Raw genomic sequence first — 27,022 nt, 5'->3', positions numbered from 1 at the left:
CGTGTGAGCGCCGGGCCCGCGGCCTCAGAAAGCTCAGCGGGGTAACTCCGGGCACCCCCTACCCTGCGCCAGGCGCCCACAGGAGGCAGGAGGAGAGGAAAGGCTTCAGCTTCACCCGCTGCTGGAGCACGTCCCCTGCCCAGCTGCTGCGAGCGAAGCCGGGCTGCCCCAACCCCCCTCCGAATTAATCCTTGCCTCTGACAGGGGCGCGCTGCCCTACGGGACGGGACGCCCATCAACCAGCACCTTCCCCAGCTGGCAGGCAGGAGCTCCGTGCTGCTGCCTCTCGTGCTCTGTCAAAATCGGGCTTTGAAGCAGGAGGGTGTCCAGGGCTGGAGGGACCCACCAGCACCACAAACCTCCCCGGACACATTTCTCTAAGCTTGTTCCCCAGACAGCAGGACCTTGAAAGCGAATATAAGTCACACACTCTGCAAACAGTACCAAGGCAACGTGAAGAGGCCCCCTTCCATGGCAGGCAAACGCACCTAGTCTGCTTCAGCAAAAGGGTACGATATAATTTTGAAGACCAGTCGGTCCTTACCGTTGACTGAAACCCCGATACACATGTGGTACGCTGTGCTGAGACCTCTCAATTGCATCCGTGCATGGGAACCAGCCCCAAAACTGTTGCCTTCGAACGGCATCATGCGGTACGTGAAACACGGTCCTGTATTCCAGACTCCCTCAGCACCACGGCACGTTACTCTGCCCACGGATGTGCACATGCCTCCGCACCCGGGGGTTGTGACAGACAACATGAGACTGGCCATTGCTGCTCCTCCCTTACACCAAATCTCCTGATGAATTCTGGAGGCGGCAGGTCCATCACAGCCTGGTGAAGGCGGGATGTTTCCTCTGGGAAGTGGCTCCAGGCTTTATTTAGCAATTGGGCTGAAAAGCAGGCGTGCCAGCAGTGGCTCCAACAGAGCCAGTATGGCTGTTTTGCACTGGAACAGTTATATACCTCTTGCAGTAAGGCAGGTAAAATTAAAGGATGAAATTTTAGAAGCCAGTTTCCACTGAAATGAGTAACTAACCCTCTCAAACACTATTTGAATTGACCAGAAATTATTGCACTCACAAAGAAATGGATGAAGTTTTAGTTTGTGTTGTCCAGTATGTCAGGAAAAAACAAAAGACTACAATGACCTCTCAAAGGCTCAAAAGCCCATGAATCCTTCTCTTTCTCTCTGGAGAATGGCAGAGAACTGGATGAATGGCAGAGCTCAGAGGGTTGTGATCAGCGGCGCAGAGTCTCGCTGGAGCCTGTAGCTAGCTGTGTTCCCCAGGGGTCAGCGCTGGGTCCAGCCCTGTGCAACTCTTTCATCAGTGATCTGGATGAAGGGATGGCGTGTCCCCTAGCAGGTTTGCTGGTGATACAGAACTGGAAGGAGCAGCTGATACACCACAAGGCTGTTGCCATTCAGCGAGACCTGGACAGGCTGGAGAGGAACCTAACAAAGCCCAACAAAGGCCAGGAGGAACAGCCCCAGGCACCAGCACAGGCTGGGGCTGAGCTGCTGGAAGGCAGCTCTGCGGAGAAGGCCCTGAGGGTTCTGGTGGACAGCAAGCTGCCCATGAGCCAGCAGTGTGCCCGGGTGGCCAAGAATAGCAATGGGATCCTGGGGTGCATTAGGAGACACGTGGCCAGCAGGTCGGGGGAGGTTGTCCTCCCCCTGTGCTCTGCCCTGGTGAAGCCACATCTGGAGTGCTGTGTTTAATTCTGGGTTCCCCAGGTCAAGAGAGACAGAGAACTACTGGAGAGGTTCCAGCTGAGGGCTATGAAGATGATGCGGGGACTGGAGCATCTCCCTTCTGAGGAAAGGCTGAGAGAGCTGGGGCTGCTTGGCCTGGAGAAGAGAAGACTGAGAGGGGACCTTAGCGCTGTATGCAAACACCTGAAGGGCTGGTGCCAAGAGGACGGGGCCGGGCTCTTTCAGCGGTGCCCAGCGACAGGACAAGGGGCAACGGGCACAAACTGCAACACAAGAAGTTCCACCTGAATATGAGGAAGAACTTCTTTACCTTGAGGGTGACTGAGCACTGGCACAGGCTGCCCAGAGAGGCTGTGGGGTCTCCTCTGGAGACATTCAAAACCCAACTGGACACGGCTCTGTGCAGCCTGCTGTAGGTGACCCTGCTTTAGCAGGGGGTTGGGCTGGGTGACTTCCAGAGGTCCCTTCCAACCCCGACCATTGTGGGATTTTGTGATTGTCTCTCTGCCTTAGGCAGGGCAGACATTTCTCTGCTGCAAAAGGGTGGCATCTGATGGCCCATCTCGTACTCCTCTGCTATCCAATGGCACTTTTAGCAAAGCAAACAAAGAAAATGGATATCTGAGGAACTTAATTAGAAGTTCAGCCTTCATCTCTGAGGTAAGTAGCTGGAGCCTATACCCACATCTCTGGCCCTGTAAGAGGCACTCCTGCAGCAGAAGGGGTAAGCTGAGTGCCCAGAGCACACAGACGCTGCCCTCCACACACATGCAGGCTGAGCTGGGGAAATGTTTTCAGAAGTGCAGCTAATATTTCACCTGAACCCTTCAGCTGCATTCAGAAGCAGTTGGGAAATGTCTTAAAAAGCGTTGGCTGTTCCTGGCATCCATGGGAAGCCACAGTTTGACTCTTGCTTCACAGGCTAGATAGCGCTAAATGTCCTTCCAAGTACAACCCTCCAATGTTTTCAGGGGTGATGAGAGAAGATGTTCAGTAAAAAGTTTTTTTGTGGCAAAATGTCATCTCCTGATGTTTATTAAGTAGCTCTAATTTTGCACGATAATCCAGACTGTAGCATGAATCTCAGCCTCTGGCACACAGAGCTCAGTGAAGAAACACAGAGAAAAAAACATTCAACACTAACAACAAGGCAAGCCAGAGATTCCTAAGCAAAAAGAAACATGTAATCGCCAAAATCCATGATGACTCCCAGCAAAACCAACAGCAAGACTATCAACCTTAAACCTGAACCTGGCCGTCAAGCCCTGGCTCTGCGATCAAATCCAACCGTGGGGAATTATCCTGTTCCCGGTGTAAAGAGCCTCTTGGGAACTTCCTCGGGCTGCGTCCCTTTGGGCTACACCAGCTGGCCGAGCAGCAAACTTGAGCAAGGCTCTTGCTGACCTCAGCTAACCCTCTCCGCAGCATCGCAGCCAAAACCAGCAGCTGGAATGAGCCAAAAACATGACTTCACGAGATCATTTGAAAACATTTACTGAAAGAAAATGCAGCAAGCCGTGACAAGAAATTAAAAGCTGGAGATTAGTCCACGGAGGGCCTGTGAAGTTACCAGGAAAAAATGCAGACATAGCAGTGCCAACCATGAGGAAAAGTCTGCGTCAGCCCCAGGAACTCAGCCCATGAGCAGGTGAGGCGAGAGCAGAGGACCCGCACTGGTCCTCCCTTTCACCCACTACATGGCTCAGACCATGCTGGGAAGGGCTCCAGTTCTCCCAGTCTGCTGAACAAGGCTGTACTGGACTTCTTCAGCACTGTTTAGGTGCAGTGTTGCAACTTCTGTCTCAAGAGGCTGACTTCGCAAATCAGTCTAACGGCCTGCAAGTCAGTGAAAAGATGTTTGCATAGAAAGCAGATGCTTCCAAGCATTAATGTCCTCAAATCTGCAAGTTCCCTTTCTCAATACTGGGAATCCCTGACAGGTTTTACCTAACTCATGTACGTGCTACTTGCATCAGAATAATTAATTTCATGAGTAATATCATAGTGACTAGATTATGACAAATTGTGCCACATTCTAGGAAACACCAAGGAACCCAGACCCTTTCACAGAAGTAATGCACTTCAGGAAGAGGAATACGGCTTTCTGCTCAGCCACTCCCTTCACACTGTCAGCCCTCTGGACAAGGAAGAAATCGTTATTTCTTGTATTAAAGTAAGTCTGAGATGCACCAGCTCTCATCAGGACTCCACTGCCCTGGGCAGGGTGCATTTACCTTGGAAGAGAAAGCCTGTGCCCCAGGGCAGCTCATCTTTCAAATGCAAGCGCAAAGCAGGGGTGGAGGGTATCCCCCATCTTACAGGCAGGGAACAGAGACCCAGAGAAATTCATCACTTTATCTTGCCAGGAGCCCAAGGGCAGCCCGTCATGGATACAATGGCAGACCCTCAGCCTCACCTCTCCACCACACCACATGCCTCAGAGGAACCTTGTTCAGGACTGTACAAATGCAAGAGTCAAGCCCAAACCATTAAAGGAAAGCAAGATCTCCCTGTTCATGGTATTAACATTTCCTGCCTGTTGGTGTTTCTCCCGTGTCACTACCAAAGTGAAAAGCAGCAGCAGCACAGGAGATGATCGCCCTGAAGTCTCCCCTGTAGTAATGAGGGAGAGCGGGAAGATCAGGAGATACCCAACATGGTCGCCTTCATTAAGATTCATGAGCTAAACTAACAGGGCAGAAATTAACTCAAAAGGAAATAAGATTTCTCAAAGATCTATTTGATCTCAGACAAAAGGGAATCATTATATAAATAGAGTAATTACTTTAATTAAGGTTTCTCTCCATGAATCTCTCGACTGAATGCTGCAGTGCCGAAAAGAGTTTGGCTGCCTATTATGTAAGGCAAACAAACCCGCAGTCTGCGGTTTCATTAGCCTTCATCCACCCTAAACAAAGGAGAAGAAGGATGGCTCTATGGCTCCATCTCTTAATGCATTATTTTTAATGACTGGAAGCCAGTAGGCATTAGCATAGCAGAAAGACTTTTTTTTTGCCTTCTTTCTTTTTTTAAAAAATAAAACGTTGCTCATATTGAGCCAGTCTTGTCTTTTGCTCTCTTAGGCAAGGCTCCCATCACTCTCCATCACAGCCCTGCTGGGGTGATGCTCCCACGCATGCCTCACGTCCCCATACGAGAGCAATAACACACAAGGGGGTTACGGGGAGCAAGGGAATTGGCACAGCCTGATTTCACTAAATGGTGTCAGCAGAAGCTCCACGGCCCTGGGAGCAGGGTGGTTGGAGAGCTCTCCCATGGAAGTCCTCACACTGAGGGCAGCTCAGCTGGTGCCTGGTAACTTAAACCACAGCAATTTGGCTGTGGGTGTGAGCCAGGCACTGGGGAGCCCAAGTCCTACTGAGCTTCAGTGAAGATTGTGCTGCTGAGAACAGGACTTGGAGTCACTGTGGCTCTCCCGAATGCTACCTCTGTTTTAAACTGTGATTTGCTCTGCAGCCATTAGAGGCCACGAGGCGTTTTGGCTTCCTACCCTGCACACAGCAGGATAGATTGCTAGAAGCCCCGATTGTACCAATGCAATTCATCTTGGTGCTGAGCCAGAATGCGACTCACCCATGCACAGGATGCTTCCACCCTCATGCTGGGGTTCTGGCTACAGAAAACGGTGAACAGGTGAAATCCTTCGTTGCAGAGAAGCTCCAGTGAGTGCAGTGCCAGGGCTCAGAAGTACAAGACTGCCCTGAAAGCATCTCAAGGAGGGGGCGGGGGTGGGTGGGGGTGGTGGTGTGGGGTGGAGAAGAGAGAGAGATATCTCCTTTATTTTCTTTTCCAGATAAAAAAGGAATGGGAAGGGAGGTAAGAAACAGTCTTCATCCTGCTTCTAAAAGCCAGAAGACTGTCACTAAAAGCATGACAGCGGTCACACACTTCATGTGCCAGCCGCAGGCAGGAAGGACAAAATGTCAGTGCAGTGGATATTAGACAGGTTAAGTTTGATCTCACTTTCCCCTAGTGCAGACATGGCTGCTCAACGCTGCCCAGCCAAAGCTCGAGGAATCAAGGACTAACTGTATTGCACACCATGCTGAGCAAGAGAGAAAAGGAAAATAAACCAAGGTAGACAGAGCAACTCACATGCGGGACAGACACATCTGGCTCCAAATCTCCTAGTAGTGTAAACTGATGTAACTTTGCTGACTATCACCAGGAGAGAATGTGGCCCAACATATGGGAATGAAATGTTGTCTGAATAACTCAAATTTCCTTGCTGTGATGAAATCTACCTGTTTTCCCACCTCTCCCCACTCATCAGCAAATAACTCATCAACACTAATGCAAAATGAAAAGGCCACAAGTATCAAGTGCATATTGGCTTCTGATGATAGGTAGTGATTTTCGACACTCCTGCCTTTAGTACTCCTGTAATAATTAATAATAAACAGAAATTAACTTTAGTCATTAGATGTATGGAATATTTAACATAAGTTTTGGTCAAGATTTCACTCCAGAAGTCTTTGTTTTCAGAACTGATGAATCAACCCCAGTTCCCACGTGGGTCACCAGCTGCACAGGCTGCTCAGACAGTATCAAGCTCTGGCTGCTGTTTTTAAATTACCCCAATTGGACTATAGGTACAACATGGGGATATGGAGGTCAATTACTAAATCAATACATCAATCAAAGTAACATAAACATGGAAGGAGAATGAGCATTGCACTTGTTAACAGACTGGGGGCATGATCCCACTCTCATTTTAAGCAGCGGTAAAATCTCCCTGGGGTTGCCTGGAAAAACAATTAATCCTTTTCCGATAGTCTTGTCAAGAGGAACTGGGAATCTATTACACAGCCCTGGGTGGCCTATTTACATAGGGTCAAGTACAAAGAGGACTAAAGTGCCCCTCACAAACCTGTAAAGGCCAATTAAGGGGGGGCGGAAAAATCACAGGAAAATACTTCAAAGGAGCTTTTTTGTTGTCTTGGTCATATTTCGATTCTTTTAATTTTAAGGTTCCTGAAAAGACACAGCAGGTCAGAAAGTTCAAAGCTGGAAGGACGAGTAATACCTACAGCCCTGAACAGCTTGGGGACTCAAGAGATTTGTTACCCCCATAGCGGTGCTGGGACCTCCCAGTTAGATGGACTGGCCCCCTCCACCGGGGGCTGCACAGCAAGAGCTGGTCCCATCATCCAGTGATCATTCCCAGGTTCTCAAGGGAATCCTTGGGCCTTCCCCTAAGGCTGGATTTTAACAGACTTCACCAAAACTCCTGTGAGGGGCTATAATCGCACTGTTTAACTGTGGCAGAGCTGAGAAGGGAGCCCAGGCCACAGGAATCACTCCTTCCCAAGCACCGAGGAGCGAGCAGAAAAAGAAGAGCAGGAAGACAAAGTCAGCACAGTGAAAGCTCCTTCGCTTTTCTTCGCATTCCTGGCAGGAAAGAGGAGGCTGAGTCACACCTGGCAGTACAATAGGCTGGGTTAGGAGCTTTTCTTATGAGGCACATCTGAACCCGCACACTGCGGACTTAAACACGAAACTAATTTCAGCCTATTGGAAAGGGAAAGGTAAAAGACCTCGGGATGAATTTAGCCTTGGCTGGAGACGGCTTTAGCTTTCTTTCATGGTGAATTATTCAGAAGCACGGGACTACTACTTTGGGGAAGAGGAGCGCTTCAGAAAAAGGTGTGATCAGTCTGCAGAAGAGAATAAAATCGCCGGGGAAAGCTATTTGTTGTTTGAGCACTAGGAGGCAAAGAGTAGGAGACAGCATGTTACAGAGATGGATACGCAAGCTCAGGCAAAAGAGGTAAGGCTGCAATCTGTGGTGGAGCATAGCCTCGCCACTTCACCACAGTGTATGTTCATGGCAAAAATGGGCCAGATGAGAGATCACTTGAAACTGCAGACCTCCTTCCCTGCTGGGAAACGACAGGCTCCGGTGTCCTGCTTTTGCAGCAGAGGCTTTGGAGCCAACCAGGAAATGCAAGATGAAAGCATGTCTAAAAAACAAAGGAAAAATGTGTACACAGATCCAGCAAAGAGCTTCACAGAGAGATTTATACATCGGCCTCACTCTGACAGCAAAAGCTCAATCAAACTGTGCAAGAGGATTTATGGAGCCTGCCAACTCTGAAGAGGTGCCAAGGAGAATGATTTATTGGCATATTTGAAGGCATTTTTAATATCTATCTGCCTTTGTTAGCATGCTCCTCAGCTCCGAGGATAAAGCAATGAGCTCATCTAGTTCCCTCTTTGATTTCAGTCGGTCCACCATTGTATTGTTCCTTTTCCTTTTAATCTTTGTCTAAAAAAAATACTCCTGGCATCTGGTTCATTCAGAAACAAGTTCATTCTGGCTATTCCAGCACTGCATGTGAAACAGATTATCTGCCTTTTTCTGCCTGTTGGAGAGAGAGAACCTGGCTCAGATCTGTAGGATGCAAGTATGAAGGAGAGATACACGCCTCATGCACAGGGACATAAACGTAGCCTCATTTCACACCTCGTAAGTGTTCAGGAGAGGACTGGAAAGCACAAACACAGGGGTTTGGTCTGGCTCACACAGTGGTCAAACTGACTGCCCAGGACTCGGGGAAAAGGTGAGGCACGAATGCAGGAGGAAGCACATACGTATTGTGCTTGGATGTGCCAAGCAAAGCACAGCCCAGGTATTGAGTCATGCGCTGCCTGCTGCAGCATGCAGGGAGGATGCAGACACCCACCGTGGTATGTGAGCTGATGACAGCCCGTTCTGACCTCCCAGTACCCAGGGGTGTTGGGCCCCAAGCGAGTGCAGCGTATGAAGAGAATAAACTCCTCCAAAGCTCAGAAGACCTCACCCTCTGTGCTGACGTTAAGGGTGAGCAGCTGCGGCAAGTCAGCAGCTTGGACCATCCACATCTCTCCTGAACTTAGACATCCTTGTCAGCAGCCCAAAACCTGCCTTTCCCCTCCACTCCTCTGTCACAGCAGACCGCTCACTTTGACTACGTTAAAAAATCTGCCTCTTTCTGCTGTAAAAACCCTGGCTCTCTGTGTCCTCTACTCATAACGGCATTTTCAAGTTGCTTTCAGCGGTGGCACCAGCCTGATTCAGCACAGAGCCCTCACCACCTGGAAAGCCTTTCCAAAGATAAGCTGCAGCACGCACAGGAGGGTTCCTGACGGAGGGTTTGGCAGTCACGGTGGTAAGGGCATGCAGCACCGCCAGAGTCAGCCAGGGCTCTGCTGGAGCTGTCACCCTGCACCCAGCCAGACTGGGCTGCCCCATGCTCTGACCAGGCAAGAAATAATCCCCCCAAACCCTGTGCTCCCCAGGGAGCCCTGGATGTAACTAACACACACACACTCTAATCAAATTTATCTCACATTAGGAGCCATCACTTAGAATTCCTGAGAAACAGTGGGAAAGACTGATCATGTTCACCAGAAGGAGGGGCAGAGGAGGGTACCCTTCAACTTTACTTTTTTTTCTCATCTAGTATCATCTGCAAATTTAGGGAAGAAGAAACCATAACATACACACACACGCATTTTCCTAACTGCTACTTATTTCTGTGTATGCATATGGATACAAAAAGCATTTCTACAACTCACCACCACCATTCCCTAACCTAACCTCTTGTTTTAAGGTAGAATTTGGCCACATTTTGAAATAATATCCACAGGCTTCCCTCCAGCAACTCCAGAAAAACTGCTGGTGGAGCAATACACTATAATTATCGTACCTCGTGGGGAAGTCTCTTGTGTGTGATGGTTACTGGAGTGACTGAGGGACCTCAGGCAGCCTCCTATTCACTCCTCTGGGCAGCAAAGGAATGACAAACTTCTGTAGAAAGTTTTGAGTGGCTTTTTTAAATAACAAGATGAAAACTGGCTGAGCTGTTGGGGAAGGGCCCCCATACCTCTCTCCCGCTGAAGCGCTGTCTGCACTGCAACATTCCTGAGCCCCCTTCTTGCTCTCCAGAAAAGCGCATGTGTGCTGCCTCCCAGCAAAGGGGTCGGTTCCACCGCCGGTGAGCCCTCAGCGTTGAACATTGCTGTGTATGCTTGCTGTACAAGCAAGGCAAAAAACCTAAGGAACTAACTAAAAAGTTCTAGTTTCTGGGTATCAGTTGTGACGTGGGCTGACAGGAATGGGAAAAGGCTTTTTCTTTCTAGAACAGGGTTTTTTTGACTTCTTGATTGAGCTTCAGGGCTGTCTGGAGGCAAAGGGGATTTAAACTGTGGCACATTTAACCATTCCCCCTCCAGCTGTTCCCGAGAACCACACAAACTCCCTACAGGCTGCTGGCAGAAGCTGGGAAGGAAATTCTCACTCCCTTACCTTGTGCTCCAACAACCAAAAATGAGTCCGTAGAACAGGCTGTCAGAGCAGGACCCAGCTCCTGCCGACCCAACAGAGCATCACTATTGCTGGGGCTGAGTCAGAAGCACTAATTCCCACTTGATGTTAACCAGACCTTAAGCAAGTCTGCAAGAGCGAAGTCTAAAGGAGGAAGAGGGGGTGGAGGGGGTTGAACATATTAAGACTTTAGTGGTGCTGTTGGGGTACAGATAGTGTCAGGGTATCCGGAGTGGGGGAAGTGAACTCAGTGACACAAAGCAGCAGAGTTCACTAAACCAAAGTACTGGCCTTCTGAGTTAGTATCACTTCCAGGCTATTGTTCTCGAGAAAAACAGATAAAAGTTTTTATTTGCATCCTCAGTACTGTATGGCTGGCGTCATTCTCCTCTGAAATACGGGTCACCAAAAGGGCTGTCAAGCACTGGAACAGGCTGCCCAGGGAGGTGGTTCAGTCACCACCCCTGGAAGTATTTAAACGAGATGTGTAGATGTGGTACTTGGGGACATGGTTTAGGGGTGGGCTTGGCAGTATTAGGGTAATGGTTGGGCTCGACAGTCTTAAAAGGTCTTTTCCCACCTACGTGAATCTGCGATTCTATGTTTGGCCTCAGCTGAGCTCCCTCATCTTTCAAGCCCTCTTGCTCCTCGCACTAATCCACCGGTACTTGAGATTCCTCCAAGCTGTCCCACCTACGCTGGGGAGAGCACAGGCTGCTAAAATCACAGCCAGTTTGCTCTGCACCTTCCTCTTTTCTTGCCTGGTATTTATTTGTCACACAAAAACCACCTGGAATGGGGCATAACCAGTTTTGCCCCATCTCTTATTTCCAGTAGTATTTTCTTCAAAATGCACGTTTTTAGCCAGCTGGAGAGAGAACAAGCTTTAGTCTCATTTGTGTCCCCAAAATATACAGCTACAGACAAGGCTGCCGAAGCCTTGCTTTTGGAAGGAGGAGTTCAGCTAGGCCAGAAGTGTTTCAGAGCTCACATTAAGACTGGAGGCTGGCACACAAACACTGAGACACCCTCGCTTCCGCAGACTCGGCTGTGACAGGAGTTCAGAAACCCAGGGTGCAGGAGGCACAGCAACGCTGACACTTCCCCAGGGAGATGCTTCTTTCTATCTCTGCTGTTACCTGGCTCTGAGAGTGAAAAGCTGCAATCGTTCATCCGAGTTTCCAAGCCTTTGGGCCAACCATTGCTGCTCCAGACCATCAGTCCATGGAGCGACGCAACCGGCTTAGCCCTTTTCTCCTCATCTGAAACCACGCTTGGAAAGGAAAATCCCTGCAGCTTTCCCTGTGAATTTGCTTCCCATTACGCCACTGACTTTTGAGACCCGATTTTCACTGTGTGCCTTCATTCTCCCCTCCAGCGAAGCCTGACTGTGAGCAAGACAGTGTGACCGAATCACATTTGAGAAAGTCATACATGCAGTGAGAGAAACATGCTGCCAAAATACCACCCGCTTATGGGAAACAAGAGGATTGTATTTCGCTTTGCAGTTCACTCAGCTGAGGCCCAAAGCCTCTGCCTGCCAGGAAAGCCATCCTCTTTGCTCAAGCCCTTTTTGCTAGCAACAATTTATAAACTCAGAACATCAACATGCTGTAACAAAGCAATCTCCGGCTGCACTCCCACTGTAAAAGATACGGTGCAGCAGTCTCTGGCCTATGCGTGCTCACAAAGTTTCCCTTTCACAGTCTCTTCATCACCACACACACTGGTGACTACTCTGTCAGCTGATGGCGAAGAATATTTGAAAGACTTTCTTTTACAGACGCAAACAATACCTCCACTGGCATAAACTCCTTGAGAATGCATTCAGGTTGGGCTATGGAGAAATCTTTTTTTGGGGAATCAAAATCAAAGCAAAACTTATGTTTTGAATGAGCTGAAGTGGTCTGAATCCATTCAGCAGTAATTCTCCTTTTCTGCACTTTTTTTACTCTCACGAGAACATCCTTGCCCAGTTTGACTTGCTCACACAAGCAGGGGAGACAGTTTGAGTCCTCTCTGCCTGACTTGAACCATCAATACCTAAATTGCCCAGTGACACAGACAGGCCAGGGTACCTGAGTGAGGTTTTCTACTTCCCTTCTCTGGGAGTACTGACTCCAGCAAAATCCTGGTGATTTACACTGATTCAGCTCTGCCCTACTCTTTCCCCAGCTCTTGAGGAAAAATATTAAGGAGAAAAAAAAACAAACCAGCAACAAGCCCAAACATTAAAAAGTGAAATAAATAAAACCTTCTTTTTCTAGAGCACAAGTATTTCTACTTTCAGTTCTAAACAATGTCCCAGGCCATCATGGTTGGGTTTGTTTTCCTTGGTAGCAGTGCTCAAAAAGACACCAGGAATACCCAGTGACCTAAATGAGGTCCTAAGGATGTATTTGGGTTATTACCAGGAAGCTGCAAAGATGAACTGGATGCAACCTTCAGAAATCAGGTGGTTTCTGATGGGGGGAAATTGGTAAAGCACAATTATGGTAAACAAAAGCAAAACAAAATAACAGCATCTGTGAAATGGGTCCTAAAACCTATTATCCTTGTTTACAATGAAGCTCTTCATGAAAGCAAACAGATCAAGAGCTTTCTAAACCTAGACATATCCATTTATAGAGCATCCCTAAACACCTACACCTAATTGCATCTTCCTGGCAGAAGAATTTCATTTTTGCTTCAGAGGTTTGTACCACTCAAGACTAAGCAAATTCTCACTAGTCCTGTTCAAGGTTAGAGGCCAGAACTTTTAGTGAGGGGATAATCCATTTATTAAGGCTATTAAGGCCTTAGCCCACAATACAAGAGACCTCAGGTTTAATTCCCTGGTCTTCCATAGGCTTCCCATGCCATGTAATTACTTACAATCATTTATGCTACTGCAGTAGTTGAGTGCTCTGATTTTCCAGAGCTCTTAATGTCATGGGTTAGAAAGCACTGTCACAGCTGTAAATCAGGGAGCTCAAGTTCACACCTTGTTGGAGGTAAACACAGTAGCAGTTAGAAGAGATGCTCACATAGTAATAATTCTGTATCTAAGAGAACTCATATTAGCATCAGAAGTCTGTGAGAAAAAAGTATCTACATATTTAGCAGCTAGAAAATCTACCATCTTCCTTCATAAAAAAGCCACAAGGGAACAAAAAAGCCAGGTTCACCACTCTGTGTCACACCTAAAAACATTGATCAAACTTTATCAGTATACTGCAAACGTAATACCTCAGTAGTGATCACATTTGTCATCATCCAAAAGAAATCAAAGTGCGTGGGGTGTTTACATTTAAATGTAGAACCCCAGACAATCTCATGACAGGATGTTTCCTTCCCGTTAAAGCCAACATGCTCTGATGCCTCTAAAAGCTCAGCGTAAGAGAGAGAGAAGGAAATGAGGAGCTCTTCTAGCAAGCAGCTCTTGATGCCAAAGGCAGCCACTGTGAAGTTGCAGAAATTCAGGCTCTAGCCAACTAGCATCAGTGGTGTAAAATCAGATGCAAAAGTCACCTCCAGGCAGCAGGCACCCAGGGAACAGAAACACTGAAGAACTGAAGGTCCATTAAAAATTCCAATTGCAAATTCTCACTAGTCAAATCACAAGGCTTCTGGTTAATGCCCTAAATTTCAGCCTTTTTCCAAAAGCAGACATAGCGTAGCGCTTCTCTCAAGTAATAAGGGTGTTTCAGGGAGGCAGTTCTGCTTTACTGTGGGTTTCACCAGCAACACATGATACAGCAGACAAGCGGAGTGGCTGGAGAGGAAACCTTTTTCAGGCAAGTAGCCAGCAACTGTTAAGTTGACTGTGCAGTTTTGGAGACACTCAGCTGATCTCTCTTTAAATTCTTAGCTCCCTCCTCGATTCTGGCCCTTTCTCCAGTGCCTCCCATCATGCTGCCTGCCTGTTAATCACAGAAGGGACCCGCTGTTGAAAGTCGGGCTCTGAACGTGAGCTACAGCAGCCTGGGGTGACTGCGGCTTGTGCTGGCTGTTTCTACGAGGTTCCTATCAGAATTAAGAAAATAAGGGTTTCATCAAGAGGCTAAACCACAAATCATATTTTATTATACCCTGAAGCTTCTGCTACGATGCGCATCTATCTGACCACATGTTACCTCTAAGATACCTGTAACAAATCCACTGCTATTACTTGTCACCGCAGAAGAGGAACTGGCTCAGGCATTCAAGAGTCCCAATCCAACATGAACGCTGCTCCAGAAGCTGCAATGGGTCTGAACTTTATTTTTTTCTTTTAAATATGTTGCAGGTTATTTCCAAAACCCAAGAGGGCCTTCAGCATGACAAACTATCACTCCTGAGTTCAACCTGTGATTTCAGAGCACAACCCCTTGCACTTCTTCAAGAAGTGGATTTTATTCTCGGTTGATTTCTGTGGAATTTATTACATGCATTTTCAGCTACAGAAAGTAGTTGCTCAGTTCATATACAACAGAAACCTTTCAGTAGAAAACTCCCAGATTCTTGCTACTGAATATCTGATGGAAACAAACTCTCCTTCCTTTAAATGGTCCCATCATTCATCACCCCATTTCTCTGGGTCAGTGCTCCACAAGTTACTCCGAATTACTACCTTACCCAGCTACTTCTTAGACCCTCTATTACCAATATTTAGTAGTACCCAGTCTTAAACGCATCTTTGTTCACAGTGCTTTTGCAAGGAAAGGGAATACTCTGACCCTTCTCCCTCCACAGGGAGCTTAGAGATATTAAGTGATTTGATCAGGGAGGCAGGAAGAAGTCAGTAGCAGAACAGCCCAGTCAGGTCTCCTGATTTGTAGGTTAATACCCTTGTCATTTAATCACCTTTTGATTCATTACAGTAAAGGCAGGCAGTTCCAGTGAACTAGGCACTGTTTGTACATGCACAACCTGAAATCTTAAAAAGCTTCAGTCCCGTGTCACAGGCAAAGATGTGAGGCACATCGATAAGAGAGCTCCTGGTAGAACTAGGACTAAGTGCAACCAGCAACAGCTCTCCTCAAACTGTTTGCTGTACAGCCCCACTTTTTTTCTCCCAAACATGCAAAAATCAAAAACCTGTCTTCATATGCAGGCAGACAGCAATCCCTGGGGATGGATGACATTACCAACAGTCAGCACAAAGGATTATCATGAAGACTTCACTTCTTTGCAACTCCAGTCGCATGGAAATCATATGGTCACTACTGATTAAATACTGTGTGTACCTGCTGCTTCTGTTCTGGAAGATGACCATATGTTGTAAATCATTAAGTCAGCAGGGGAATGCCCAGACACACAGACACGCACACGCTTTGCTTGCCAAGTTGGCTGCTGAACCGTATAAAGGACATAACTATGCAAATACACTTAAGTGTGTCAGGGCTTTATTTGTTTGGGTTTTTTATTTACCCTTCAGTCCAAGATAAGAAAAGGGTCAGGGTCATGATAACCACAATTTCTGAGTACCCACACTCCAACTCTGTATTCTTTTGCTGGATTCAGGCTGAAGAAAGCCAGGACAGAAAGCACACAAATAGTCAAAGGAACTCACTGCTTTGAGGATTGCCACTGCATCCTGCTGGAGCCATGTCGGATAGACAACTTCATCATTCAGAATGGCCTCGAAGAGGTCATCCTCATTCTCTGCCTCAAAGGGCGCATGGCCACACAGCATCTCGTACAGCAGCACACCCATGGCCCACCAGTCCACGTCAGGGCCATACAGCATCTCCTGCAGGATCTGAAGGAGGGATGGGAAAGAAATATCAACCCCGAAGCTTCTTAAACTGAGCAGGGGAGGAAAAAGTATTTGGAAATACTACCACAGAAGTTCTCACTATGCCCTAACAGTGTGCTCTGCTAGGCCGGCTGTATGTCCAGGAACATACAGGTGATCTCAAGCTGGGAACCCCGAGAGCAGCACAAAAGTACATCAGATACATTAAGTAAGGGTTGAACTAGCTTAACTGCTCACAGGGTCACCTGGGAAACGATGCTAGGGCTTAGCAGGAAGAGAAGAGGCACTCCAGCAAAACTGTCTGAGCCTCAGAAGCAGCAGAGCAGCCATGTGTGCGGGTTGACATCACCTCTTCCTTGCGCCTGGGAAGAAAATGCTTACCTGGCTGTAACAGCAAGGCTTTCAGCTGGAGAGGGGAAGAAGTGTGAGTGTGTGAGAAAGGGACAAACACCAACCACAGACAAAAATTCAATTGTGTTGAAGAAGAATCCGAAACCCTGTCAGAACATCTAGCAGCATCTGGAGGGCAGCTGTTAGTTAAAGAGGTGTTTATTAATTTTGTAGTGAGATTGGGGAATGACAGGCAACGGGAGAGGAGAGAAAAAGGAACTGGGAAATACGGGCGAATTCAATCTCCTTTCAAATCAGACTGGGCCATTATCTGCATGTGTGTCTCAAGATTTTTGCAGCTGTACCTCGATTTTTCACCTCACATTTCCTAAAGAAAAATACAGGCTTATCTCAGTGCCTACAGCAGCCTGAAGTTTCCTCGTGCTTTGCTTGCACAAGGGACTGATAACACAAGCATACATCTAGGAGGAAATCTTGCACCTGGCACTCAAAGTGTAGCTGATGACACCAGAAAGTACACTTGCTGTTCCAAAGCTAACCTAAGCTTTTCATGTTGTAACCAAGTTTTCCTGGCCAAAGCCAGGTTTCCTATACCTCTGGAGCGATGTAGTCCGGTGTACCGCAGAAGGTGGCTGTGGTAATGCCATTGTGAATGCCCTCTTTGCACATTCCGAAGTCTGCCAGCTTGCAGTGACCCTCATGATCCAGCAGCACGTTATCCAGCTTCAAGTCCCTGCAACAAGAAGCGTTCATCAAGTCACTACATGCTTGGAGCAGCCCCAGCACAAATGGAGGCAGCATCCGAGGCCTCAGAAGCTTAACCTGTAAACTGGACAAGCTTTACATCATCGTAAAAAACCCCAAAAAAACACAGAAGTCATGCAGGAGGGGTTTTCTTTTGCTTTGTCTCTTACAAAAGGGAGGGAGGAACAAACGTCCTGCTGAACTGCAGTTAATATGGGCAGGTGCTATACAAGTTCGCCCACATGGCTTTCCAAACACACCGCAAGCCTGGCTGGCAGAGCTCCTGCTCATTTAGCTCTGGGACTCACTAGAGCAGAGGTTGCCAGAGCTGTCAAATTGCGTAACGATGTTATGATGCAGCAAAACGCACCGTATAGGACATGCTCTGATTCAGCAAAGCGCCACGCTGGGAGCGCACAGCTGAAGCTGGGGAGGCGTGCAAGGTCTCTTCAGAGGGGCAGCAGGTCCCCTCTCCTCCTGAGGTGGGGGGTTAAGTGCCAGGCTTCCCTGTATCAGGGCAAACCTGACTGACAGACCCCACCTGGAGCGTTATCCAAGCTGTAAAGAAAAGAAATTCCCTGCTGACACCACACCACACGGGCAGGGGGCATCTCTGGCCAGCAGGGGATACCTCCATCATAACGCAAAGTGTTGAAGAGTCCCCCCAGATATATTGATTCCAGCAGGACTGCACTAATGCAAGAAATGAACACCCCCCCCCGTAGTGCTTATCAGGGTGGGGACCTCCTTGTCACTGTCACAAGAGACCTGCAGCCCAGCAAGCTGCAGAAAGGCACATTTTCCAATACGTCACCTCTAACAGTCTGGGAGCTCCTCATCAAAAGCAGAGCTGCCGAAATGAGAGTGCCCTAACAAAGCTTATCAGCCTGCCTGACCTTGAGATTGCCTGAGGGAATAGCCCACGGTCAGAAGCACTGTCAGGAACATGACCAGAAAGCACGGGGTCATCTGCAGACTTAGGCAGTGCCTTCCTAAAAATACACAACAGCTCTCTTCAGCTGCCAGACAAGCTCTAGGCACCGTCACAGACAGAGGAAAGGAGCTCTGACGGGAGCTCTGTGCAGTACAAACAGGTCACACAGGTGATTTTTTTAACTGTCTCAGGTATTGGCCCAAGAGCTGCACAGAGCCCTCACAGCAGCTCCAAGGCAGGGAAGTGTGACCATCACCAGTTTTCTGAGATGGAGGACATCTTACAAGCCTGCACAAAGCCACTGTCAGTCATTCTGATGCCCAGATAAGGATCAAATAACTAAATATACTTGACGGTCTCAGGGTCCCTCCTTGAAATCCCTGCTGGAACTTGATCCGTTTTGCCCAGTGATTGGACATGTATTTCCCCAGGAAGGGGGAGCAATGGGGAGGGTGGTAACACGGGTGATGACACCTACATATCAGTATGAAAATGTATGGGTGAGCTGAAATCTGAATCCAGCTCGATCCTGTTCATCCTCCATCTATGATCGTGAAGTGAAAATTAGGGGGTCAATTGCTCTGTTGTGCATTGGCATTTCTACAGTCAGCACCACCACCAGCACCCTCTCTGGCGCTTGAGACAGCTCTCCCTCAACCTCAGTGTTGCAGTGGAAAGATCAATGACGCATTGTGCTAGACAATCAGAGCCATATTCCGTCCCAAAGAGATAAGAAGAAGTATTAATAGCCTCACTTGAACAGATGGGAAAGCGAAGGGTAGAGGTTAAGAAATTTGCCCATGTCTCCCAGAGCCAAGACTGAACACCAGCTTCCTGAATTCCAGCTCCAGATCTTTATCGCAAGATCATACATCCTCTCCCTTCAACACGGCACGGCAACACAAGTCAGCAAAAAGCCCCCTGCAATGACGCTGCCCTTCCCAGCAGGCCCACCAGCTACCTGGTGGCCAGTGAAATCTGGATGCTGAGGACAATGCCCATGACTGTCTTATGCTGCAGTGTTTGCTCTGGGTGGGACGCTCAGCAGAAGACACTCATTTTTCCCCTTCTGAGAATCAGAAATGGCTGCTAAGACATGTGGGCAGAGGCTTGTCCTGGAAAGACTTTAGGCGAGCACAGTGAGAGGTATTGTACGTGCCCGCCCATGACAGCACACCTTCAGCAGCAGTTTACAGCCAAAGCTCCTGTTGCTCTTCCCTGTGGTTCCTGGCAGCACAGGGAAGCCCTCCAAGCATGAAGGCAGGCCTTGTTTCCAAGAATCTGTAATGATGTGGTTGAAACGTTCAGTTTATTCTTGGTTCAGTTTTAAATGCAGCAAACACCTCTTTGGTCCTGGGCGGCCCTGGCTGTTGGGGGCTGCCCCTGAAGTTGCAACTGGAAGGGGAATTTTGGTGAACTTGCTTGGAGATCCCCTATGCAAACCTCCCCCAATCCCTGAAACATCTGCCATGTCCTGGCATGCTTTGGGAAGATCTCAAAATACACTTTCCTTATATCCGAGCTAGCAGAACCCCAGTCGCATACATTGGGTGAGCAGGTTACAGTCCCTCACGGAGAGCCTGAGGAACACTGGGAGGACACAGCCACGAGGCAGGGCCAGCTCGGCAGACCCGAAGCCAGGCTCCGCCACTTCCCAGCCCCTGCCCCGCAGGCCGTGCTGCAGAAAGCCCCAGGTCCCTGCTAGCTGTGTAACGCACCGCGCTCGCTACAGCACCAAGATGGCAGGAGCTTCAGCAGGTGCAAGAGCCCTGCGCTTGCTGCGTCCTCCCAGAGAGCCTCTACAGATGTAATCGTCATTAAATTTAAACTGTTCGCCTCTCGCTGGGTGAGTACAGTTTTAACCACACAAAGCAAACCTCCACCACTTTGGATTCTCTACATTGCATGTTAAACCCGTTAAGAGCGCCTGTTGTCTCCTCCTGCAGTTGGGATACTGGCTTCTCCTGACTTCTGTGCAGCAACGCAAAATCCCAAACTTGCGTTTTCTATTTTCACATAATCTGTAACGTGACATGAAAGTGCTCGTGCTTGCTCAGGCGCTCTGGCTACAGGCAGATTGTTTTAGAAGAGGACATCCCACGACCAAAGAAGACTTCTCAATGCTCTTCACTTGGCATGGCCACAGAAGATGTCCCCACACACCCCTCTTGAGCAGGTCTCAGGGACCAGCGGTGCCAGGCTCAGCCACGTGGCTCCTCTAGAGCCTGCTCTCTCCGGCTCCCCCATAAGATAATCCTCAGGAAAGTTGTGGTTTGGTCTCATGTTTGAGCATTTATCTCAAGCGATCCCAGAAGTTGCAAGCTCTGTGCTCCCTGCCCAACGTTGACAGGTCTCCCCATGCATCACACACCGTGAACCAGCACAGCCACATGAGAGGAAAAACACTGACAGGTTTCTGAGATTTACAAGGAGCTCTTCATCTTCGCAGCAAGGATTCTGGGAAGCTGATGAAACTGGAAGTCATCCAGCTCAGAGAGCCCAAATCTACCTCATTTCCTTAATACTTGCATTTTCCATTCAATATTTTTAGCATTTCGATGAAGCAATAATGGTGGAGAGGTTTTCTGAGGCTGCGTTTCTAAGGTCCGGCTGAGGTTCTGCTTTTCACTGGCAAACCTCCACTGGAAAACAGGCTTCATCCTGACTCAGAAAAGCAGCCTTTGTCCTCACAGGCAGTTATGGCACATCGGCCTAACGGCTTTGCTTTAGTCTAGACCCAGAAGAAATGACAAAATGAACTGCTTCAGCATCACTTGCTGGAAGACGTGTTCTGTACACATCTGCTGCTTGAGTTTACCATGCATAAAAAACTCCAAAATTACAATTGCAGATGACCCAGTCATTTTCTGAAGAATCCGTCAAATGCAATTTCCCTACACCAGGGAGTTTTGCCAGTGAATAGGTGCTACACACATTACCTGCCACTCGCTCTATTCCGATCATCTCACTCATGATGTAGAAACTATATTAGAAAGGATAAAGTTTTGGGTTGTTTTTTTTTTTCTTTTGGTTTTACCACCCTGTGTTGTAAGGGCTGTACATGTAGTAAGGATCTTCTTTGCAGGAGCAGGGGTGGCAGAAACTGGCTTACTGCCTCAGTTTAAGGTTCTCCCAGGTTTGGAAATCCCAAAGGTCCAGTTTAAAGCTCATAAAAGCCTGATGTTCCCATCTCAATGCAAATCATTTAGTTATGAAAGATGAAGGTACAGAGCAGTGAGAGCTAGCCACAAATGTAGGTGTGACTAATGTAAAACTCCAGCCAAATGTTTTTAAAAAATACACAATTAAAAATAAAATCCCCAAACCTGGAATTAGTTAAATGAGTAATTTTGGAGTTTCTGAAAGGGGAAAATTTTGCTTTTTCAAGTCTTCAGCATGCAAGGCCATTTAGACACTCCTTGGAAGCACTTTTGGGTGAACAAATGTGCATCCAAACTCCACCTGCAAGCAGGGAGCAGATTTTGATTTTTCTCCACCTCTTCTGCTGAAGTAATTTTACTTCATAGAAATGCTGAAACCTCCATCATGATGGAGAAAAATGTGTTTCTGTTGCCCGCTCTGGTAGCCAAAGCAATACATGTTTCCAACTCCTGCTCCAGTGAATTTGTAATTATTTTTTGCAAAATGAAGCAGCTTTAACAGAGGAGAACGGAAGACTTACAACCTGTAGAATAGCACAGCTGGTAAAACACTTACCAAAGAAGCAGGATTTTTCAAGTTGGAGGCCTTGTTCCAAGTACAGTGAACAACACATGTAAACCAATATTTTGATTAAATAAGGAGAACAGATGGAGGTCTCAGTTTTATGTAAAGCCCGAAATACTCATGTGAAGCTAATATAGTTTCCCATTTTCCTTTGTATTCATTAATAACACCCAAACCAAAATATTTTATTTTGCTTTGAAACCAATACTCTCAAGTTGCAAAAAATACTGTGCTTTAAAAAAGCCCTAACAATTATTTTGGGACCACAAAATCTGAAACAACTATCTTTCTTTCCACACTGAATTTTGGAGATTCAGTTACCAAACTCAAAGCAGATAATTATTTTCTCAGTTCCATTTCCACCAGCTTTGGACTAGGGACCTCCATGTTTTGTTCCAAAGATTTCATACCACTTTGGGAATTAAGGCTATTTCCAATCCTGTGCGCCTTGGATTATAGAAAACTCACTTAAAAATTCCTTCACAGAAAATGGATCACATCTCCCACATTTTTTCTAAATAACAACCAAACATTATTTTTATGGTTAAGTAAGTTTTTATAACCAGAAACTCATATTCTCACAGCATCAAGGAAGAGTTAAGCAATTTTCCTAAGGAGTCGTAACGCTGCATGTCAGCAGGCAGCAGTAAACAGGGGCTAAAGAAGGCACCTGCAGTATATTCCATCAGAGGTAGGACATAAAAAACCAGGCAAAGCTGCTGCTATTTGCTTAGTTGCTACCACATCTTTTGGGTAGGGGGAAATACTGAAATCAGAAATGAAAATCTAGGTTACTGGCCTTTGAAAAAGCAGAGATCAGAAAAAGATTAAACCACACTGAGGTGGAGAAAACAATTTGAAATCCTGAGTTTTGCTGCCAAATGAAAGGAAGAGCTCTTGCTCCCTTCCAGCCTCGGAGGCTTCCTCTGATTCGACTCCTGTCATACTTTAAAGGGGAAAACCAGCATAGCTGGAGCAACCCCACTGTGCTTAGAGAGGGCACCCTCTGGGGCACAGAAGCAAGCGAAGAACCAGAGGTAAGATTCAGCGCCGCCGTCACACGGCATACAACCAGTGCGTAGCCATTTACACACACCACCCCTTGGGGCTGACACGCTGAGATGGAAAGTGTTGCTTTACACACCCATAGCCTCACAGCACAATCCCTAAAATCCTATGGGATTTAGTCTGTGTGTTCTGTCCTTCCCAGTACGGCGTGCAGTAACATTGAAATACAGCCCAGGGACTGCAAGACATAACTTCAACTCTTTGTTTTCTTGAAAAACGTTCTCTTGCGTAAAGACAAGATTTCTTCCAGCTGCCAAACAACTTCTGAGGTGCAAGCCCAGCACGCAAGCAGACAGCCTGACTGCGGCAGGCGTACTGCAACTTGCAGTGCAATGTAATGGGACAGAAATGATGGAAGATCTCTCCAGACATTTGTAATTTGTAATTCATAATTAGCAGAAAGTAGGAATGAAACACAGCAAGGTGCCCTTCTGCGCTGTCCTAATAACCAGAAGCTGTTTTCAAAAGTTGACCATGCTTAAGTGTTCAGAGAACCATAAACACAGCCACAACGGCCCCACACTGAACTTTGCATTTCTCAGGAACAAAGCAAAAGCAGAAATGTGACACAAAGGTTCAAGGACCCAACTCAGACCCAGGGTAAGTGGAAAGTGCGAGTGAAACCACTGAAAACTAACACTCCGTTGCTAGGCCATATCACAGAAGACAGCTGCCTGTCCTTGCTGGCTGCTTTGTACAGCCATGGGAGGCAGAGGAGGCTCATGGGGAAGATCAATCCCACAGGCATCTCAGCCTCCAGTTCTCCAGCCAGGAGCCCAGCACCATTCCTGGGGATTTTATGTCCTCATCCCACCACAAGACATCCTACAGACTCCACAGAGAGCTGTGGAAGTGGAACGTGGAATGTAAAATGTAACAGAGCTTCGTGGCTTTTCTCTCCTTTCCCTAACCCACCCACACTGGAATGCAGAGCACAAAGCCTTTGAAAAGCTCTGCAGCCCTGTGCTAGGATAAAGGCATGCTGGATTACGGCCACCCAGCCTCCAAAGCAGGCTCCACCTCTCTTGCAGACACCAGGATGGCACAGAGTGATGCAACATGGACTGGTGTCTGGGGTCAGATACAACACCAGAACGCATGGCTGAACTTCTCTCCAAACTCACACCAGAGCACACAGCCAAGGACTGTCCTGCAAGGCAAGGTCATTGCTGCTCAGATTTGTGCGAGACCAAGGGAGATCCTCATGCCCACATGCATCTGTGCTTTTCAGTATGTCCAAAGGCACGCCGCGTCAGTCTTATGCACTCACAGAGATAAGTCTGATGAAGCTTTAAAATAAATTCTTGCTCTGTTGCTTGGGCTTCAGACTAAACTGATCGGCTGGCACTTGTATCCAGAAGCGCGCTGTTACACATCAATCTTAAAGTCAAGCAGCCTTCAAACACAAGGACAAGTTTCTGCAAGCCATCTGCCTGGGTTAAGGCAGCACCATGGATTTTTTGGTGGAGATAAGCTGGAACCCAGTGCTGCTGGCTCCTCATCGGTCTGACCCCTTCCTGCTGGTGGGTCTCTCTGGAAGCCAGTTCCCCAGACCACACCGGAGCACCGGTCCCCTCCCAGCACTCCCCCACTTCCCAGGCTGCTGCTCCAGAGATGAAGTGGCACCCAAGGTGTTGACTTTTCCTATGACAAAGGAGCTAGCATTACCCGGGATCCAACACCTCTCTGATGGCTTGAAGCACCAGCAGTCCCCCTCCCCTCCCCTCTGGGCACTTCAGAAAAGCGTCTGTGGAAGCTAAAACAATTACCGACATGATTTCATTGCTATTGAGATGAACGGGCATGATTCATCGTCCAGTTAAATTAGAGTGGTAAGTTAAAATACACAGCAGAGACTGAAAAAAAACCCCTTGGCATACCACAACAGATAATCATACAGCTTCCACTGCATTAGTGGGTCTGATCCCGAGTGGTACAGATCCAGTGGGACCCCACGGGTGCCCCGAGTCCCTTCAGGGTCAGTCACACCTATAAGCTTCCCCTTTATTATATGCGGGGCAGCTGTAAGAGAGCTAATGATAGTTTCCAAAGGCAGCTTTACGAGGGCAAAAAGACACTCTTGTGAAATGGGGCAGCCAAGAGCCGGAGCCATTACTGCTGAAACATGGACGCGCTGGAGATTGCTGCGCTGAAGTAATCCCAAAGATGGTGCAATCCATATATATTTATATGTCTGCATTTGTGTACATACATTTTATATATATATATATCAATAAATATAATATATAATTTGCTGCATTTTCATGTGGGACTCTAGTCAGGAAAGAGGAGTTACACTTGAGGTATTTCCCTGAATCCCAGAGCAAATGTCCTCCCATTTACAGCAGGAATGGGAGAGGTGGACAGAAAAAGGCTTCGTGTCCAGCTCTTGGTATGCACGCCACGCGCTCCCTCTCCGGATGAGCCGCCAGCCCAGTCCTGTGATAGACTCCTCAGTCCCACTGGGCAGCGACACTGGAATTTGCTGGCCCTAAAACATCACTTGCTGAGTTGCTCCCAACAGAGCTCCTATTTTACCCTTGCCAGAAAAAGAGGGAAAGAAAAAAAAAAAAACAACAACCAAAAAACCAAACCCCAACCACAACGCTTCTTTCTGCGAGTCCCATTGCCTTAAGTCTTCAGAGGAGGCATACAACAAACTCAAGACCCAAATGCACAAACAAGAATCAGCTATGGACTTATGACTGACAGTGCCAAGATTGGTTAAAAAGCATATGTTACTTTCACAAAAATAGACCAACACTGATTTGAAGCTTAATACAGAAATTAAAATGAAATCAGGCTTGTGCCCTCAGTCTCAACACTTCAAGATGGAGTGAAAGAGTTATTCCAGGTTAATGATCACCAACTGCCCACAGCCCATCACAGAGCTGCTCAAAGGCCCTGTCCCAGCTCCAAGCTGTCCTGGTAGGATCAGGGTAGGACTGTGCTGCTGAAAAGACTCTTCTTTCCACCGGCACAGACTGACAGGTCCCTATTTCACCAGTTCATGCCACTAAGCCTACCCTGGGGGAATTAGTAGCTCACACCAAAGCGACTCTCCCACACCCTCACTGACAACCTCACAGGTGCCTTGAAATCCACCCTCCACACACTCAAGAGTCTTAGGAGGAATGTTTCACTCCAGGAAATATCAACAACAACAACAAAAAACCCAACACAAAAAAAAGCTGGCCCTATCCGTCATGATCATAGGTGCAGACTGCCTCTGGCAATGGCTTGGGCAGCAAACAAACCTGTGCTAGTCTGGTAATGCGGCAGGGCTTTGTGGGGAAGACACTCCTGCATTGAACCTGTATGTCTAGTCAGGCAAACTTCTCCATATTCAACTGATGTGGATAAAATTCACTTCACTTTGAGCCTGATCAGTGGAAAAAAGTCCTGTCAGGTTCAGTCGATTTTGGATCAGGCCCGTAGAAAAAAAAAAAAAAATTACTTAACCTTATTAAGGCTCTGAATTACAGATCCAGATTTTTAAAGCTAAGGCTATAGGTGCTAATCTCCCTTCTATAATGGAATGAACAAGGGTGAAGGCAGAAGTACTGTATTTTCAGATGGGATTTTTAAAAGCACTTTGCATTGGCCCATAGAATTCCACTGCCAAATTGACGATTAACTTTTGAAGGAGCAACACTGGGCCAGCATGGATATTTTTGAAAATCTCACCACCTGCACTGAATTTTTACGCACGCAGCAAAAGAGCAGGCTACATGCTAGTGACACACTGTGGGCGCAAAGCACACAGGCATGCTAGTACTGCGCAGGAGGGAACACTGCCTAGCCCCCTTTAGAATGAAGTTTAAATATATTTCCTAGGAGATGCTGTCTTGAGAGATGTTTCTTAAAAAACCTGAGACCATCACTGGTATCATTGATTCTCTCTTTTCTGTGACTCCAGAGAACCTGCGGGCAAAGTGCTTTCCTGACTGCTCTGATCTCCCTGTATTTCACCACAACAATCACTTAAATAACAGCAGTGAAGTCAGATGGAAGAGGTATTTGTAGGAGCCTAGCAAATGGGTCATTATCCCAAGATTTAGTTTCTTATTTCATGTGGATTACTGTTGCTTTTCACTCCTTACAGGTGATTCACCCAGGGCTGTGTGAAGCCCAAGTATCCTGGATAAGCAGGGCAGAGCCAGGTGAAATTCCTGGCTGGGCATGTCAAGCTCTCTGCAATCTCGCTCCCACTTCTGGGGACTCCTCCCATGCTGTCTGCGTGCAGGAACCAGTGACATCGAGCTGCGCGCCAGGCCAACAGGGACAGACTAGATCCCACGTGTCACCCCAGCCAGATGCCGCACGGGCAGCAAGCAGACCCTGAAGTGCCCATGAACAATGCTGGCTGTTATTCTCCCCGCGTCGCATCAGGTACTTAACCCACAAGTCTTGTTGGTCAGGGCTCCAGCTAG

General features: G+C 47.5%; 1 protein-coding gene across 1 annotated transcript in view; it reads right to left on the bottom strand.

Annotated features, from left to right (window-relative positions):
- PRKCH (protein kinase C eta) overlaps window positions 1–27,022 on the bottom strand; it is a 121,609-nt gene that overhangs the window by 5,360 nt on the left and 89,227 nt on the right. Inside the window, exons 11-12 of the mRNA XM_056346569.1 lie at window positions 16,712–16,850; window positions 15,581–15,769 (exon numbers count right to left, since the gene is read on the bottom strand). Coding sequence (XP_056202544.1) covers window positions 15,581–15,769; window positions 16,712–16,850 — 328 coding nt within the window. The remainder of the gene's footprint in view (window positions 1–15,580; window positions 15,770–16,711; window positions 16,851–27,022) is intronic.

Source organism: Falco biarmicus, chromosome 7 (assembly GCF_023638135.1).
Source record: "Falco biarmicus isolate bFalBia1 chromosome 7, bFalBia1.pri, whole genome shotgun sequence".
NCBI classification, from domain to species: domain Eukaryota; kingdom Metazoa; phylum Chordata; class Aves; order Falconiformes; family Falconidae; genus Falco; species Falco biarmicus.
The sequence above is the reverse complement of the archived record's forward strand: the minus strand, read 5'-3'. Positions and strand labels throughout refer to the sequence as shown.